The 19,928-nt window shown below is 41.1% G+C and overlaps 1 protein-coding gene across 4 annotated transcripts; it reads right to left on the reverse strand.

The window, feature by feature from the left end:
- Window positions 1-2,502: 2,502 nt before the first annotated feature.
- LOC133149969 (ATP-dependent 6-phosphofructokinase, muscle type-like) lies at window positions 2,503-19,796 on the reverse strand. 4 transcript variants are annotated; one of them, XM_061272214.1, is made up of 22 exons: window positions 19,622-19,793; window positions 15,270-15,343; window positions 15,058-15,135; window positions 14,682-14,871; window positions 14,203-14,368; window positions 14,022-14,066; window positions 13,524-13,632; window positions 13,330-13,425; window positions 11,997-12,089; window positions 11,133-11,258; window positions 9,711-9,775; window positions 9,502-9,625; window positions 9,119-9,265; window positions 6,684-6,754; window positions 6,197-6,284; window positions 5,889-6,041; window positions 5,643-5,807; window positions 5,503-5,564; window positions 3,320-3,431; window positions 3,146-3,245; window positions 2,833-2,938; window positions 2,503-2,740 (listed from the first exon to the last, which is right to left on the reverse strand). In XM_061272214.1, the coding sequence occupies exons 1-22, from the start codon at window positions 19,710-19,712 to the stop codon at window positions 2,599-2,601; spliced, it is 2,403 nt and encodes an 800-aa protein (XP_061128198.1). In that variant the 5' UTR covers window positions 19,713-19,793; the 3' UTR covers window positions 2,503-2,598. The 4 variants fall into 4 exon arrangements, with proteins under 4 accessions (XP_061128198.1, XP_061128199.1, XP_061128196.1 ...); XM_061272215.1 differs by having other exon boundaries at window positions 9,502-9,565; window positions 19,622-19,792; XM_061272212.1 differs by having other exon boundaries at window positions 5,643-6,041; window positions 19,622-19,796.
- Between the last annotated feature and the right edge of the window lie 132 nt (window positions 19,797-19,928).

The raw sequence follows: 19,928 nt of genomic DNA on the forward strand, positions 1-19,928 counted from the left end.
CATGCCTCCAAAGGAAGCAAGTGGGAGCAGTAAACCCATTTTAAAACACAAAGACGCTCCTAAAGCAATGCGACAGTGAGCACCCGGCGCGCTGCGGTTGCGCAATCGGACCAAATTAAGCTCCCTGCGCACTGAGGTCCATTCAAATTTTGGAAAGTCCATTAGCACTTTAAAAATATTTTCTAAATTTTAGCGACCGCTCTGTCACAATAATGCGACCAGCGCGGTGCAGTTGCGCGGTTGGCGGCGCGCTACGGTTGCACGTTCCGCGGTGCGCTACAGTTGCGCAATCGGACAAAATCAAGCTCCCTGCGCACTGATGTCCACTTAAATTTTGGAAAGTACATCAGGACTTTAAAAATATTTTCTAAGTTTCAGTGACGGCTCTGTCACAATAATGCAGTTGCGCGGTCGGCGACGCGCTACTGTTGGGCGTTCGGCGGTGCGCTGCAGTTGCGCGATCGGACAAAAATGCGCAAATGAAAAAATGCTTAAAAGCGGCATTTTTTTGTTTGGAACGGATTGACAATTTTTCCATTATCTGTAATCGGAAAACAAGAGTCGGAATTCGAACGATTCACTTCTCGAACAGCCTTCTGGAACGGATTGTGTTCGAAAACCGAGTCTCCACTGTGTGTGTATGTGTGTGTGTGTGTGTGTGTGTGTGTGTGTGTGTGTGTGTGTGTGTGTGTGTGTGTATATATATATATATGGCTGGAATAGTGTACAGGAACATCTGTGCAGAGTATGGACTGGAAGCCCCAAGTTCAAAGTGGGAAGCACCCCCTAAGGTGGCACCAACCGGACATTATGGTGGTGGACAAACAGCAGAAGAAGGCCGTTGTAGTGGATATAGCAATACCAAGCGATGGCAACATCAGGAAAAAAGAACTTGAGAAGCTAGAGAAATACCAGGGCCTCAAAGAAGAGCTTGAGAAGGCCTGGAAAGTGAAGGCCTCGGTGGTGCCCGTGGTCATTGGGGCACTTGGGGCAGTGACCCCCAAACTGGAGGAGTGGCTACAGCAGATTCCAGGAACAACATCAGACGTCTCAGTCCAGAAGAGTGCAGTGCTAGGAACAGCCAAAATACTGCGCAGAACCCTCAAGCTCCCAGGCCTCTGGTAGAGGACCCGAGCTTGGAGTGGGAGACCACCCGCGGAGGGTGAGAGGGGAATTTTTTTTTTTTTATATATATATATATGTATAAATAATCATTTGAATTAGGTGTTGCAACAGAAAGAAAAAAAACATGCAGGCCCTCAAGGACCGGAGTGTCACAAGCGGATGGTGGAAATGGAGCAGCGCGACCAAGTGCAGCTTGGACCAGGGTTTATTGGAGGAACTCAAAACACAGACTTGGTAAACTAACAAAACCAACAACAGGACTGACCGACAAAGACGTGGAACAAAAAGACAGGAACCAACCAAACCTCATGACAGTAGACTTCAACAATGCTCCGACAGGGAATAACACACAGACAGGAGTTAAATACGCGACAGGTAACAAGAGGCAGGTGAACATGATCACACCAATGATGGGCACACAGGAAGGGAGGGGCGAGCACACAGACACACAGACAAAACAATGACAACATGGACAAGACCGGGGACGAATCGTGACAGAGACACACTGACAAACTATGGACATGATAACACAGGAGGGGAGGGGTGAGCACACAGACATGATCGGGGATGAGTCGTGACACGGAGTATGTCTTTCCCATCTCTCTTTTCTTTCAAACTTCTCGCGCATGTCCGCATTGCTCAGAGGTACACCCCGCACTGTCAGCGTGTATTTAAACGCCATTCTCCTGTCACTTATCTTCTTCTTTTTTTCCTTTCGGCTTTTCCCGTCAGGGGTCGCCACAGTGAACCATCTGTTTCCATCTCACCCTATCTTTTGAATTCTCTTCTCTCACCCCAACTAACTTCATGTCCTCTTTCACTCCATCCATAAATCTCCTCTTTGGTCTTCCTCTTGACCTCCTGCCTGGTGGTTCCATCCTCAGCATCCTTCTATCAATATATTCACTATCCCTCTTCTGAACAAGTTCGAACCATCCTAGTCTGGCCTCTCTGGCTTTATCTCCGAAACACCTAACATGCGCTGTCCCTCTGATGCACTTGTTCCTGATCTTATCCAACTGCGTCAATCCTAAAGACAACCTCATATTCTTGTACTATACTTTAATAAGTTTAAATAAATTTCATGGCTTCACTGGTATTTCTGCCCAATATGAAGATTTTGTTCATCTGATCCACCACTTGAAACTACAATCTGCACAGTGTATTATTTCGAGGGTTTCTCACGTTTTCATATATATGTCTCACATCGACCATTTAAATATTCAGAGCAGAATCCAAACGTGCCGTTTGGTTATTCAGAGCCAACCATTGGCGTTTCAGCTGTGGACATTGTGTGCGTGTGCATGCGTGCGTGTGTACATACATAAAAGATGGAGAAAGACCGAGAGAGAGAGAAAATCATTACAGAGAAAACAACATGTTTCAAAGAGTTTAATGTATGTATGACGTTCTTTTGATACTTCTTATGAATACAATACAGATGACAGTTGTGTGTTTATCCGTCTGTGACCCTTATTTGCAAATGGGGCTTCTCTTTTTGATCACATGCTCCATATCGGCATGTTCAGACGTGTCCAGCTTGATGTCGTACTTGGCCAGGATCTTCATGATGGGTCGTATCTTCAGCCACCACTGCATCTTTGGAATGCGATGCCTTCATCAAAAAATGGTTAGGGACAGAGAGGAGTAGCAATTAGTCCCAAATACTCAACCACGTGCAGTGTGTCGCGAGTGTGGGCATCATACTCAAAGTCTGTGTCTCCCTTAAGTTCGGCCAGAGGCAGGAAGGTGAGTGCCCTCTTCTTCATGCCCAGCACACAAGCAGAGTTGGGTGTATTGGCAAAGATGCGACCTGCGGGAAGCCAAATAGTAGAACATAGTATTACCAAGTTGGAATGCCCAGAAATGTATGATGCGACTCATGAAAAGGCGGAACATTCAAGTAGAGTTAATCTTTTGATACTGACTCTCACGTGCTTGACACGATCAAATCATATTTTGGACGTTCCCACTACAAGGTGTTTAACCATTTGAAAATAGATATATCAAGTGACCTTACCATGCCTGTAGCAGTCTTTGAGTTTCTCAGTTAGCCATAGCACAGACTTAGCCCCCATCTTTGTCCCAAAGTTCCTGTCAAAAGGTGTAGGAGTGCCCCCCTGCAGTGAGCAGAGAGCTTGTCAGGTGCAGAAGCATAAAAGTGAGTGGATACATTTGGACATGGCAAAGCCACCTGTTGCATGTGTCCTAGTACATTCTTGCGACAGTCAAAGACACCTTTACCCTCCTCAGAGTACAAGTTGAAGATGAAATCTGTGGTGTAATTGGCATTTGAGTTTTCATTCCTGTGGGAGGAAGAACAACAATTGCAGTGTTTCCACACAACGAATTCATGATGGATTAAAGTTGTAGCAAAGAACGGGCCGTGACACTTTGTTTTGAGTGTGAGCCCCCAAAACTATCATCAAACACCCACGCCCTGCTCTGCTCACATTGAGCAAAACAGCTTTGCAAAAGAGTATTGCCTATCTGTTGTGGACGCCTGCTTTCAACTGGGGTTCAATTGGAGAAATTCCCACTTCAGGGTTCATCATTGGGATTCACCAGCAGCGGGTTCAAGATAGTTTTACCTGGGGTGGAGCGAGTAAGAGAGAGAGTCTCACAGCGCCCATAGTGTGTGGTTTGTTGCAAATAAACATCAGTTTACTGTCATTATTTTTCCTTTGGACCTTGAAAGACGTTGCAATATATTGTTTTCAATATCTTGTAAAGGATGGCCAGGCCCAAAGCAACTGTGTATGGAGGAATCCTAGATAGTGCAGTCACAGCACCGGCACCTCAATAAACTAGGGCTATCACTGTTGAATATTTTAAAAATCGAACATTGTATTGATTCTTCCATTGATTGCATATGTATTGGGGTTCATCCCAGTTCACAAGAGGGTAGTCTCCCTCCGCCTTCAGGTGGGGGGGAAGGGTCCTGACTGTTGTTTATGTCTATGCCCCAAACAGCAGCTCTCTAGCACTTCTTCCAAACCCTTTCTGGAGTCTTTGGAAGAAGTGCTGGAGAGCTCTTCCATCGTTCTGCTGGGTGACTTCAATGCTCACGTGGGGGACGTGATTGGGAGGAACAACCCCCCGATCAGAACCCGAGCGGTGTTCTATTACTGGACTTCTGTGCTCGACATGGATTGTCCATAATGAAAACCATGTTCAAGCATAAAGGTGTCCATGTGTGAACTTGGCACCAGGACACCCGAGGCTGTGTTTTGATAATCGACTTTGTGGTAGTGTTGAAGAAAAATGGGTTTCAAAAAGTCCTGCCTAGCTACAAAAACAGATATGCTCACATCTCATTGATTAAAGTACATAAGCATACAATTATATTCACATATTAAATCAATAAAAGAAACATTTCAAACATATCATTATACTTACCCACCAAATCAAAATAGAAGACATATATTCAGTTTAAAAGAAGACATAACTATACATGTTTTCATATGTGATTGACTAAGTGGTAAAGAGAAATGTTTTTATCCTAACTTCATGATCTGATATGTATTTTAGTGCACTTTGAAATAACAAATGTTTTTTGGTATATTGGCTGAATAGCTTAATGACCTTTAAACTGTTCAATGCATGCCTGATGTTTTTCTAAACCATGGACACTGCCAAGGGTGTCTATTAATGCTAAATGTTTGATGATATCTTATGTTTTGCCCAATGCTTGATGTTATGTCGTATGTTGCCTAACGCTGGACGTTAGCCTTGGATTATTGGAGAACTTTCTGGATAGAGGGAAATGTTTTGCCTAACAATGAAAAGATGTGGTTGATAATGCGTGCATGGTATGTGGGGACTAAAAGCTTTGTATGGAAAATAGACAAAACATACCCAGGTAACAAACACACCAGCCCCAACAATGCAAATGAGCTAAAGGCCGCTATTGAAGCATCCTGGGAATCCATAACCACAGTTGATCACAATGCCACAGGCTGATTGCCTCCATGCCATGCCGCATTGATGCAGTAATCCGTGCAAAAAGATTCCCAACCAAGTACTGAGTGGCCATTTTCAAATGTTTCTTTTTGTTTTGCTGTTATAGATCTTTTCTTTTACTTGGTCTGAGGAAATATTCTAATATTTTGAGATAGGATATTTGAGTTTTCTTATACTGTATGCCATAATCAGCAATATTAAAATAATAAAAGGCTTCCCTAGTTGCAGAAAATGTCTCAGAAAAGTCGTGGCGAAGGGGGCAAATAGTGGCCAACAAGGGACATAAGATTTTTATTGTCAATAAAGTTATTGGCATTTAGTGTTGACCATAATCAAGTCATGAATAAGATCTGGAGTTTGTAGTCAGTAATAATGTGTTGTGTTGTCCTCCAGTTCATAACTGCCTCATTCTACCTGAGAACCAAGCCTCTTTTCACCGTCGTCTTCATCTTCTCCAAAAGATGCTCAACATTCCCCTAAAGACAAAAAGTGCAACCCACTCTAGTCATCCTCTATCCAATCAATCAAGGGTTTCTCCATCATCACATGTTCACCTCCAGATCTTTAATGTTGAATTTCTCCTCAAATATGTAGGCAGCGTCCGCGCCGGCCGCCAGCCCAGCCATGGTGGCTAAGTAGCCGCAGTAGCCTCCCATCGTCTCAATGAGGAACACACGTCGTTTGGTCCCCGCTGCTGACTGCTTGATTCTGTCGCAAGTCTGCAAGCAGCAACAGAGCACCATGTAGATGAGGAAACTAAAAGTTGCGTGCGTGTATGTGTTGCTAGTCCAGGCACTGACAGAGGTGATTGTGTTTAGAGCGGTATCAGCGCCAATGCTGAAATCTGAGCCCGGGACGTTGTTGGAGACGGTGGCGGGGATCACAACCATGGGGATGCACAACTCCTCGTACTTCTCTCGGGCCTGAACCATCTCCAGACCCCCCATGTAGGCCTGCGAGGACACATACAAGGAGATCATTTGAGTCTTTTTCTTCTTAACTTCAAAAAAAAAAAAAAAAAGGAGCCTCTTTCATTCATCTTCTGAACCCCATGTCCTCATGAGTGTCATGGTCAAGCTGGAGCTGGGCAGTAGGCGGGGTACCCTACCTCAAATCCTCCAATGATCACCAAGGCGTGGATGTTAAACTTTGCAATGTTCTGGCTGATTTCCTCCATCATCTTACATGGAAGCATCCTTTGAGGGGGGTGAACAGAAAAACAGCAAATACCGAGGAAGTGTTACAATGTTCCACTCAACCAAAGTGTGTGGAAAAAGGTCTCAAGGTCAAACCTTATCTTGGAGTTCAAATCGACACCACACAAGAAACAGCAAACACAGTGAGATTTCAGCTCCATAAATGTGATTCTAAAGGATTAACTCGCCCAAGTTTGTTTTACTGTTTGGGATGCCACCCACAGAGATTAAAATGTGATGACATTAAACCATAGAATGTAATTCATGTGAGATAGGAAACATTCACTCAGTTTTTGTACACCTAATAATGTTAAAATGTGACTTGTAACACTTATCATGATTTCTTATGGCAACAACTGTTTAAAAACATTTCGCTTTGAGGCCCTTGTACATGTCTACCTTTTAGTGCCCAACTTTGAGCCCCCCAATCCAGTCCAGCCACTCACGGAATTCCAGTTAATGGGCTCAATCTGTAACAGGAGAGGGGACATGAATTGTCACAACACATTTTTTAACCCAAATTCTGTGCATGTGTGTGGGAGGGAATACCCAAGGATACCCAGTACTAATGTTGGAAATGAGTGTTTATTCATTCATTTATTCATTTATTCATTTATTCATTCATTCATTCATTTATTTATTTATTTATTTATTTATTTATTTATTTATTTATTTATTTATTTATTTATTTATTTATTTATTTATTTATTTATTTATTTATTTATTTATTTATTTATTTATTTATTTATTTATTCATTCATTCATTCATTCATTCATTCATTCATTCATTCATTCATTCATTGATTTATTGATTTATGTGTTGTCAAGGATAACTACTTTTTCTGTATTTCCCACAATGCATTGACAACGGACACATCATTTGCCACAGGTCATCCCTTGTACCGTGTCACTGTTTGTAATAGTTAGGGGCAATCCCAAAAATCATTACAAACCAGAGATTTGACACCCAGCCAAAAGAAAAGCGATTGATCACTGGGAGCTAAGCTGTTGTCACGAACATGGCTGCAGGTTAGCAGTATAAAGAGCGCTTCACAGAAACGCAGACTTGCTGTTGATCCCTGTGTCAGCCAGTCTCAGACTTTAACGACTCATGCCTCTTTCATTCATTTAGATGATGTCAGAGTGTGAGTATGTCAGAAATCTGGACGGGAGAGTTTGGATAGCCGAAAAATGTGCACACCAGGCACGTGATAAAACTTACACATGAGAGATGTTGATAAATAGCAATAACATGGCAGAATCCACACAAGCTGCATTTCCCAAAGAAGCTCGAAACCTTAAAAGTACCTCTTCCAAGTAGGGTTGCCAACTCCCTGAATAATAAATAAGGCTCCCCTCATCGGCAGGGGTTTCAACCTGCTTGCTTTCCACCATCATGGCGTAATTTTTTTGTGCTATACTTTTTTGTTTGGAAACAAACAAAACAAACAAACAAACAAACAAAAATCAAAACAAAAAAAATCAAACGAGTTGAATAAGATGAATGTTTTTCAATGATACTATGAACACAAAAAAAAAAAAACTACAAAAAAATAAGTAACTACAAACACACGAAAACTAACTCCAAACTAAAAACAGTAACTTATCAAAATAAATATCTCTCAAACAGAAACCTTTCTTTCTATGATGTCACATAGTATACCTATCTGCCCTATATTGTCGGAAAGGATGAAACGGAGTGGGATAAAAAGTGAGCACACATTACCAGGTACGTACGTACATATTTCCTGACGTTATCAAATTATCTCTAGCTAAGATAGTTATCGATTCATTCAGCAAATATCAGCCATTAACGAAGCACTAGATAGATACATCTTTTGCAGCAATACAATTCAAGTGTGTGTTGAAGCTGCCAAAATTTGTTTCCTCGCAGGCTGTTTGGGCACTCCCTTCGAGAGAATCTCATTTAGTCGAGGTGGTGCTTCTCCGCATTGAGAGGACCCAGAGTCGGTGACTTGGGCATTTAGTTAAGATGCCTTCTGAACTCCTCCCTGGTGAGATTTTTGGGATACATCCCACTGGCAGGAGACCCCAGGGATGACCCAGGACATGCTGACAAGGACTATCTGGGGTGAGGGAAGTCTGGGTCTCCCTGCTAATGCTGCTGTCACTGTGACTCTAATAAGCGGAAGAAGGTGGGTAGGTGGATGGATGGATGGATGGATGGATGGATGGATGGATGGATGGATGGATGGATGGATGGATGGACGGTGGACGGACAGAGGTCAAGCCAATCATGAGAAACTGTCTTTAAGGTGCCCTCTTGCATGTTTTTCTGCTCTTTGCATCTTCTCTGAAGACTAGCAATATACGAGCATCAAAACAGCTCAACTCAAAATGACTTAAAAACAAAAACTGTGCAACACTTTGGTTGAGGAGACTGATAACATAAGACTAGCCCAGATACGTATCTCTGCTGTCAGTTTCCACTATGAGGAACATGGTGAAGAAACGGAAGACCACAAGCTCACTTCTAATTAAGGCATGCATTGGCAGGCCAAGAACAATCTCAGGTAAGCAGCAATAAAGTGTGGTGATGACTACTTTGTTCATCTGATAATGAAATATTCAACTGAAATCGTTGATCTGAACAACCAATGATTTATAAAAGTAAAGCTTGAAAATTGTCCCCAAACGTTTTCATACTTTCCATATGATTATTTAATTATAATTATGCTTTCGGCAATATTTGCTGATTAGCAGGATGAAATGATTCAATTCTGTGAATTAATAGTGAAGCTTGGCTTGTTGGCAAATAAAGCTCTGTCTAGAGATCGAAGGAATTGTGTATGTTATCAAGTGACGGTAGGTACCTGTCCATGTGCGAGCCCGTCAAAGCCGTCATGGACGGCCAGCATGTTGTGACCCTGGATGATGCCCATCCTGACGGCTGCACGCACGGCTGCATTCATACCAGCGCAGGGGGCGCCGATATTTACGACGGCCACGTTGATGTTGCTCTGACACAAGGCGGGGGTGATAGTTAACTTGGAGAAATGCAGCAAAGTTCAAAAATGCATTGAATGTGGTGGTGACGACAATAGTTCTCCTTGATGAAATGACATTATTCTCATGAGATGACTGTTCTTGTTGAAAAAGTAACATTACATTTATATTTTCGTATTTAATATTTTGAGCATGCATTACAATACCCCAAAATGACAACACCGGTATTGATGAGACAGATGGTCCTTACTTGAACATCTGGGGGGTTAATGTGGGCCAGCAGCTTGTATGTGTTCCAGTTGTTCTCAAAGCTCCTGCAGGTTGAGAGTCGAAACAAAATTACCTGAGTTGACTTTGTTTCTTCGTAGGTGTCTCTGCCGACACCCAGTGGCACATGATTTAATAATAACAGCAACAATATGAAATACTTTGATTTATAGTATAACATAACCATCTTACTTTCCTCTGAGCTTGATAGCATCCTCAAATCTGCCTTCAGCCATGGCAGCAGTAACTTCTTTGGTCTGGATGGCAGAAATAGCAAACCAGGGACTCAGACTTCCAATCACATCTTAGTGCAGCGTTATTAAAATACAAATCTTAGAGGGCAACAAATATATATATTTTTGGTTCCCTTTATCAATCTCATTTAGGCCACAAAATAGTGTCATATTAAAAACAGAATATAATTTTTAGGGGTGTAACGATACATCGATACACATCGATTAATCGATATAATGCTCTACGATTTATTGGCATCGATGCTAAACTTAAACATCGATTTATATCGCCGTGTTTGACCTCGGACATTAGACGCGACTTTATTTTGAAATCCAGTTCATTGTTGCTTGCTTCCTCTTTCCGGGAGCAGTGAGCGGCGTGTTGTGTTGTGAGCAGAGCAGGCACGTGAAAGGGGAGTCGACAACTAGTACGCGGCTCCTGGGCTGGTGCTATGGCTCCTGTCCAAAAAGACGAGGAAATTGGCTCCCCTTTAGGCTTCAAGTCATTCTTTGGAAGCACTTTGGATTCCAAAGAAAAGATGGCTCAACGGACAAGACACGTGCAGTTTGTAAATCCTGCCATGCGGTGATCAAATATTCAGGGAGCACAAATCTCGCCGCACATTTAAAGAAAAAACACGACAGCAAAGTTCAGTATTAAAATAAGCACTTTGTATACTGCAATACTCTTGTAATTTCCTAAATAAAGAGTTTGCAGTAGCTTGTTGATTTTGCGTATGAATTGTTATAAATCAGGATATTGTTCTATATTTTTTATTAAAAAAAAAAATCGATCGTAGAGCACTATATCGCGATATATCGTGAATGAATCGCAGCAGGCTTTAAGATATTGACAAATATGGTATCGTAGTTCTTTGTATCGATATTATATCGTATTATGACAAAACCCGCGATTTACACCCCTAATAATTTTCATTCAAACCAACTGATAATAAATATAAATCGAAATAATATATATATATATATAATATAACATATTACATTATATATAATAATATATATAATATAAATGATAACATAATAATAATAAAATAAATAATAATAATAAACATAGTTTCATTTGGACACAATTTAAAAGAAACAGTTGAACAAAATGAAACAGGCCTTCTTTCATGAATCTTAACCAAACTGATCAAGACCAAAATAAAAACAGACTTGAACTACAATAAAAAAGGAAAGATGACTTCAATATTTTGTCTATTGGATTGTTACTATATTTCTAACAGGTAATTGGTATTTTTCAAGTAACCCTAGTTCCGAAGCTCCTTGTATGACTGTTATTTCTTCAATTATAACAGCTGGGAAATCACCCATTTTATTTGACTTCCCTTTAGTCCCAACAAGAGACGGACAGACATACCACTTGAACACACTCCATGAGTGGCAGCCTAACCGCCTGGTTGCCAGACAAGCTGACCACGCAGGCTGGGGTGTCTGGTGTGGCTTCCAGGAGAGCCATCACCGCTTCGACGCCCATTCTGCTGCCCTGAAGGGGAGAAACGTGCACACCCATACAGTCAGGTGAGTTTCCATCCATTTGTGGTTTTGCTTGTCTCCAATATCTCCCAAATGAAATTCATCAACTCATCTCCAATTTTGGATTACGGATGATTTTAAACAAGACCTTGTAAGAAAAATAAAAGCAAATACAAACGCTATTAGTAACCCTAGTTCTAATATTTATTCATGTAAAAGTGATCTGAAAATAGTCAGTCAAAGGAAAAAAGATACCATGCTATTTTAAATTTATGTACGCTTCAAATATCATTAAAGCAACTTCGACCCAACCAGTTGCTTAATCTAAAGGAAACTTCAGAGGAACTCTTTCCAACTCAAGAGACATAGGTATTGTTTTTAACACATTTATTATGATAATATTAGCCAGTCTTTTGCATCGAGTATTGACAAATGTGATGTGAATCCATATAACCTTATAAAACGTAAATTTGCCCCATTGATATGACAAGCCCAAAAATTTGCTGCATGTGGGTGGGTTCAGTCACAGTGGCACTCTGAGGGAAAAATGAATGAATGAATGAATGAATGAATGAATGAATGAATGAATGAATGAATGAATGAATGAATGAATGAACAAATGAATGAACACGCGCACAGATTCAAATTCATGATTATGTGATTTCATAGCTTGTGTGCCAATTCAAAGGATGGTAGGGGCTTTCATAATGACAACTCAAATGTAGGGATGTTTGATTGATGTACTGACCAAGATTCTGTCGAAAGCAGAGGGTGTCCCTCCCCTCTGTACGTGTCCAAGGACTGTGGTCCGTGTGTCAAAGCCAAGTCTGTCAGTTACCAGCTGGAGAACCAAAAATCATAAATCCATTCATGTTATTACTGCACAGCAATACACTGCTTTCAAAATGATTTAAGCTAAATAAATATATAGTACTATGTTATTTTGGACGTTTTGATTGTTGCTCCTGTCTATTAGGAGCATTGGTACCAATCAGGTTTAATAATTTGTTTCTCAACTGAGCCTAACTTAAGGGAAATGACTTAAAGTCAAATTGGCAAATTTGAGTGATTAAAAAGTACTGGACATAGAACTGTACAGCAAATAAAACGCTTCAAAATTGTGAACAATCATGCCGCTCTCTTCACTTTCAGACACTGTAGGTGAGTTTGCTGAATGCACTGACGGCAAGTCGCCAATACAGGAAATAGCTTCTGATACGATTGAAGGCGCTCAAGTTCTTATATAATGTAAAAAAGGGCGGACTCATGTCAGATTGTAAAGTGCGTCACACAGCACCGTTTCAAAAACGGAGAACTTACATGGTCAAAAACAGTTAATAGATCGCAGCGAGGTAGCTGCTCTGCTACTTACGAGACCCTGACCCAGAATCAGGTCGTATGCAAGTCATTTAGCACCGGGCTCTTCTCAAACATGCTGTATCGTTTACCGGGAGTGGGATGCCCCAAAATCCTACTGGAGCACCCCGGGCTAGTATCTATATCGCTACGCTTAAGTATGACCTTACGTTGCACATGTTTAATTGATCAATTATCTTCAAATCCGTACTGTATAATGTATTTAGACACAAATGTCTGAATTCTCTTCACAAGGTATTTTAAAAGAAGACCTCTGAGGGTGGATGGCATTGTTTCTCAAAGAAGAAACTCTGAGGATTGCATACAGAAATGCGATACAGGCAGAAATGATCAATAGAGAGAGACAAAGTGAAGTTGAAGAGGACTCCTAAGTTAAGATGCTGTTGTGCGTGATGAAATTTATTAAATATTATGCTTAAGAAATTATGCACTCAATTTACGTGTCGTCTTACCATATTGTGGCGGTTTTATTCAATAAAATTGCTGCACTTTTTTTATTTCCTGATACTAAATGTTTTGTCCTCCTGTAATGTTACAAATACCATTTTAATGGAAACTGCTTCATATCAAACTTTTTAAAATGATCGCTTGCTTTACTTTTATCAGTGCTGTATGTCTTTTAGATGTTGCCTTTGACACAATGATTGAAACGATACATTTGAAATACAGTGTAGTACCGTATACAGCCATCATGTGGACCTTGCCTTCTTAATGTGATCCGATGAAATGGGTTTGCCATCTCTGGACATCGCACCCTCGGCGACAATGATCACATTCAGACGGGAACCTCTGGCCCGTTGCTGAAAGCATACGTTTTTATTATCGCTGTACATCATTGTAAGAGCTCAAGGTGACCCATGAGCGGCGGATTGGGGAGTACAAGCAGGCCCAGTCATACGTTTGCCAGCCTTCTGCACAAGTGCTCTTCCCAGCCGTCATCTGGTGGCATCTCTGGAATGAACACCCAGTCCGCGCCACAAGCCAAAGCCGACACCAATGCCAGGTACCTTGTGGCCAAGGGCAGACAAACACACAAATGTTGTAATATTTTTTTCCTGAAAAATATAAAAACAAAGAAACTAATTTTCTTTTCTTTTTTTTTTTTAAATTGCACTTTCATTTTCTTTTGCTTGGATTTTTTCATAGATTTAATATTATTATCATTATTTAAAAAGACTTGCCAAACACCCATACTTAGTACATTTATTTAAACTAAATATGTTATAATTAAAATTGTATAGGCTTAAGGTTTCTTTTATCCCATTGAAGCAATAAAAAGGCTGAAAACCAACATTGGATGGATGGACGGATGTCTCGACTGAGACAACAAAACTCCATCTACATCTGTCTCGGTGTCCAGCTATATACATAAACAACAAACTTTTCATCTACTGACCCACAGTGTCTTCCCATCACTTCCAGGATGAAAGTCCTCTGGTGGCTGTGAATACACGCATCGAACATTAGTTTCCATTTTGACTGCAGTACAGTAAATGCACCCCTTTTCATACTGGGTATGGGTGTGTACTATGTATCATTAATATAGTACAACTGTCAGAAATAGAAAAATGTCCGACCTTTGAGCCGTTGTGGTGATGGCATCGACCACCTCGATGATGCGGTGCAGTGCGGAGTCGGTGCCGATGGTCATGTCGGTACCACAGAAGTCATTATCGATGGAGCCCACCATGCCCACAATGTTTAGGTGGGAGGACTTTTTGGCTTCTTCATCTGTAATCTTAGCTGCAGATATTTAATCAATAGTGACCACTGCATATTCCGCCTAATTTCCCTGACATGTGGTGCTATGAAAAACTTGTTAATAACTTTCAGATTTTTTTTCTCCTCTTTATGAAATAAAAATGTGTTTGTTTCGAAACGTGTGATGAAAAGGCAAAAACAAAAGAAACATAAAAGGGGTAAATGGCACTGTCTATATAACATTATACAGACATTAAGTACATAATCTTTTTACTTCCATAACTCAAAGAAATAGGGAGGCTAATACAGAGTGTACCCGATGAAAAGCTTATCTCTGGGGTAAATGTCTCCTTACCAGCTCGGAGCAGGTCAGCCAGCAGTCCGCTCCACTCTGTCCTGAACTCATTGGCGCCTGTCAGGCTGCCGTCACCTCCGATGACGCAGAGGTTAGTAATTCCAAGCTTCACCAGGTTGCAGGCCGCTTTCATGCGGCCCTCCCTGGCTCTGAAGTCTTTGCAGCGTGCACTGCCGATTACTGTTCCTCCCTGTGGCCACAGCAAAAGACCAAAAAGTTGTTGAGCACTCTTGCGTCTTAGGACAATTCGCGAAGAACAAACAGCATATCCGTAGGTTCCCTTGTGCCAACCAAGGAAATATAAATCATTTGCTTGCAGAAGAGATAAACTACTACTTTTGCATGCGATGGATGAGCATGTGTGTTGTCAAGTCACCAGCTGAAGCATCATTGAAACACTCTCCCATGTGGCAGGGCGAATATTTTCTCCTCCATCCACCAGGCCCTGGTAGCCCTGATGCACACAAAGACCAGAACCAGAATCTTTTTAATTGCAGTCGACATATATTTGCCAAGTACTGTAAAAAAACAGCATGCACAGTACGTCAAGTCATATTTCAATTCAATGGGGCTTTAATTGTTTCTCACCTCATGAACAAAGTAGACTTTGGCTCCTGTGTAGAGACCTACTCTGACTGTGGCTCTCACTGCAGCATTCATACCTGACACACACAAGTGGAGATTTCATTTTAAGATTTGTTTAATTTCTGGCCAGATTATGGCCAGTAGCTGTAATTAAACCAGTAACAGTACTGGCTTCCACCTTAGTAGTGGCAACAGAAGTAGCCAGTAGTCAACTTTGCCATTCTACAGTGTGTGGTCTTCTGAACACTGAGTATGTGGCCAAACCCGACTGAAGTCCAGCTCACTGTGCGGGGGTTGGCATCTACTTTCAAATCGGCTACTGCTTTTGCTGTGATTGCCAAACTGTAGCAACGTTGCAGATTACAATTCAGATATCCAGAACAATCCCCATGACGTTCATAATTAAGTAGAAACAAGACTAAGTAGAAAACAACATTTTGCTGAGCTTAATTTACGGGAAAAAAACATTTTCTTTGCCATTACTTTCAATAATATTCAGGTTTGGGAAATTAGATGGTCATTCCAGAACTTGTTCCTCTGCATGAATGATTTTGAGTAGTATTTAGGGTTGTTGTCTTGTTGCAAGATCCAGCCTGGCGCAGTTTAAGCTTTGTCATTGATTCCTGGACATTGGTCTCCAGAATCTGCTGATTTTGATTGGAATCCATGCATCCCTTTGTTATGCCCAAATAACTCCATTTTAGTTTCAACATTCCAAAGCACCTTATTCCAAAATGAAGCTGGCTTGTCCAAATGTGCTTTATCATACCTCAAGCAGCTTTGTTTGTAATGTGGGGGGAGAAAAGGCTTCCCCTGCATCACTCCGCCATACAGCATCTCCTTGTGTAAAGCACCGTATTTTCCGGACTATAAGGCGCACCGGACTATAAGGCGCACCTTCAATGAATGGCCCATTTTAAAACTTAATCCTTATATAAGGCGCACCGGACTATAACGCGCACCATTAATGCATCATGTCGGATTTTTAATCCAAATCAAATCATTCTCCATTTTATCTTTTTTATTTCAACTTCAGATGCAACAAATTACTTGATAATCACAAAATAATGATCCATAGTCTTTTTGATTCATGATTCATAGTCTTCAGCAGGCCACTTATGCTTGATTTCATGACACAATGCTTCGGGCCAGTTTGAATTTAGGAATTTAGTCCATATATAAGGCGCACTGGACTATAAGGCGCACTGTCGGCTTTTGAGAAGATTTTAGGTTTTTAGGTGCGCCTTATAGTCCGGAAAATACGGTACACAGAATAGTTGAACAATGCATAGTGACTCCATCAAGACTTGTTGTTGGGTCCTTGGTGCTGGTCTGTGGGTTGACTCTGACTGTTCTCAACATCCTTCATTTCTGTTTAGAGATTTTTCTTGGTCTGCCACTTCGAGCCTTGACTTGAACTGTGCCTGTGGTCTTCCATTTCCTCACAATGTTTCTCACAGTGGAGACTGAAAGCTGAAATCTCTGGGATAGCTTTTGTGTAGCCTTCCTCTAAACCACAAAGGTGAACAATCTTTATTTTCAGGTTATTTGAAAGTTGTTTTGAGACTCCCGTGCTGCTAGTCTTCAGAGAAGATGCAAAGAGGAGAAAACCATCCGTTCGTCCGTCCATCTATCCATAAAATACGTATGTCTTGGGTTGAACTATTCACCTATTGGCTGATTTACTGTCACTATTAGTACTAGAATTTCTAGAATCGATATCATCGATTCATTGAATACAATTCTATTTTGCATTCAAATGTATTACAAAACAAATTTTCATTTATTAACTTATTGTCGTTTATTTGGTATTGTTTAGTGATGAAAAACAAGTCAATAATTAATACACAAGAAAAAACAAGTAAATAATTTATTGTCCTAAAATCTGGGGTGCGCATTATACATGGGTACAAAAAAAAATTAATTTTCTTTTTTTTTTTAATTTTATTTATTTATTTATTTATTTATTTTTTTTAAGTCCCAATGATCGTCACACACGCAGGGAGGCAATGGGTCCCATTTTTATAGTCTTTGGTATGGTCTTAACTAGGCTGGATGTAATTTTTTTTGTTGGCATTGATTTCTCCGACTGCCCGTAAACGCACCACCGCGCTCCGTTCCTTTCTTCTCTGCTGTTCACTTCAAACACGCTCCATGCGACCGCAATGCTCTCGTATCAGACGCTTGCTCGATCACCTGCTCGTTTGCTGTCCCGTGCGCGCACGGAGCGCGGTGGTGCGTTTACGGGCAGTCGGAGAAATCAATGCCAACAAAAAAAATTACATCCAGCCTAGTTAAGACCATACCAAAGACTATAAAAATGGGACCCATTGCCTCCCTGCATGTGTGACGATCATTGGGACTTAAAAAAAAAAAAAAAAAAAAAATTTTTTAAAATTCATAAAAATTGGGTGCGTATTATACATGGGTACAGGCTTTTTTCCAGCATCAGCATGCCATTTGTAGGGTGCGTATTATACATGGGGGCGCACTATACACGGAAAAAAACGGTAGTTGTTTTCTAAAGTAAAAGCAAAAGTTTGGATATGACCTAATTAAGCAAGAATTAAGCATCAGTCTACTTTCATGAAGGAAGACAAATCTGAAAACAATTACTATCGAGAGCCGAAATAGTCGATAAATTTGATAGGCGATTAGTTGGCAACTAATCGAATAATTTTGAGGATCTAAAATTCAGGCAGAGGAAAAGGGTCCATGAACTCAGCTCGGCAAGCCAGACACAATGCTGTACCAGCAATTGGCTCTGGTGGGGAGGGCCATTCATCGGGGCCCAGCTCAGCACAAAATAAACGGACAAATCAAAATTCTTTCATTGATGTGACGTATCTTTCGTGCGTAATGTCGCAAAATGGCACAAGGTAGTTGAACTCATCAAACTCAGTTTTAAAGTACCAAAAACCCAGAGCCATGGAAATCGCAGCAGCCGACGATAGAGGACATGGATTTTTTTCTCTGCTGATTTGTTCCTTCGATCTGTCAATTTGCCTTGCTTCAGAAATGCGCATCAATCCGATTTCCCACCAGACCAGTCGCTGGTACAGAGTTGAACTGGTTTGCTAGGCTATCAAGAACTGGCCCTTGAGGGCCCTCATACGTCATGGCCATTCAATCAGATTCAGAAAACTGTTCTTTTAGTCCCTCAAGTTTCCAACCTGTTCATCAATACTGTATATTTTGATTTATTTTACATCACACTGAGATCTAATACAATTACAATTGATATTTCCCGAGTGTTCAACCCTAAATATGCATATATCAGCATTTTAGTAAGAGTTGGTGGTGTAATGGGATGAGGTCTGAAAATTCATCAAAGTCAATTTGAGTTCAAGAAATGAAGTTGATCAAAAAGCACTTCCTTGAAAATATTGGCTAAGAAAGGGATGTTTGAGATGGGTCTATAATTTGCTAACATGGATGAATGTCTGTGGCTTGATGGCTGAAACAGATTTTTCTGTATCAAATTGAAAATTTCAGGGTGACTTAAATGTCACACAATTGCATTTTGCTGATTTCTAGTGACTAATACTATTTAGCTGCTTCGGCAGATAGAAGAACATCGATTATGAGGAGACCAGAGTAGATTCTGTACACAAACCAATGAACTTGAATCTTTAATAGACAAATCTGACCTTTCATTACACTGACGACAGAGCAGGCCAAAATAGGCTTAGAGAAAAAGGACAGGAGGCGTGTTAATGGCGCTCTCTATCTTTTGCACCTGGATAACCTCAAACGCAAAATGCCAGTGTGTGTGTTTGTGTTGTGACAAATTGGCAGGCTGCAGCTCTTGTTTCACTGGACAGCTGCTGTTGACAGCGACCTCAAGGGGAGGAGGGAGCATTTCCCCACCATGCCGGGAGGTCACCGCCACTAAAATTAGCCCCCAAGATGCAAAATGAAGGAATGCTCGAGATGAGCTACTTAGAGGTGAGCAGAGGAAGCATCCAGCCAAGGTTGGCATAATCCGATGAAAGATAATCTTTCATATCTCAATTAACATCAAGGGCATATGTGTCAAATTTAAGGCCCGTGATCCAGACATCATTTTATGTGAAGATTTGATAAGTAGTTATTTATCAGTTTGTTGTGTAGCCCATACTGTATATATGAGGCATTATAATATAATGTGTAATGCGTTATAATAGCCCTCTGAAGGAAACTATGACTACGATGCGGTCCGAGACAAAATTAGTTTGATCTGACTGTTTATATCGTGCCGACATCTCACAGAACATCACACTTGATGTTAATAAAAAGTACAGATTAACATGGGAAACATCATACCCTGTAATTATCCAAGCCACACCAACAATAAAGAAACAGTAGCATCTTACCTTGAGCGTCCCCTCCAGATGTCAGCACGGCAATGGAGCGTCCCAGCCCCATCTTGGTAGGGTCCGTGATTGGCTGGAGGTTCTTTGACATGTTTGAAGACCTAAGCAGCGAGGGCTGCAATGAAAAGAGTACGAGAGAGCAGGAGAGGCTGCTCTACTCTTGGAAGTGCAAAGGCTTTATAGTCTGCTGGTGTCCTGAGCTCACTCCCTCTGACAGTATCCACCCCCCCGCACTCAACTAAATATACATCTAAGCACCTGTCCTGGACATGGCAACACAAAGCACATGATTCTCATTGATACACAA

Source organism: Syngnathus typhle, linkage group LG2 (genome assembly GCF_033458585.1).
Source record: "Syngnathus typhle isolate RoL2023-S1 ecotype Sweden linkage group LG2, RoL_Styp_1.0, whole genome shotgun sequence".
Lineage (NCBI taxonomy): Eukaryota > Metazoa > Chordata > Actinopteri > Syngnathiformes > Syngnathidae > Syngnathus > Syngnathus typhle.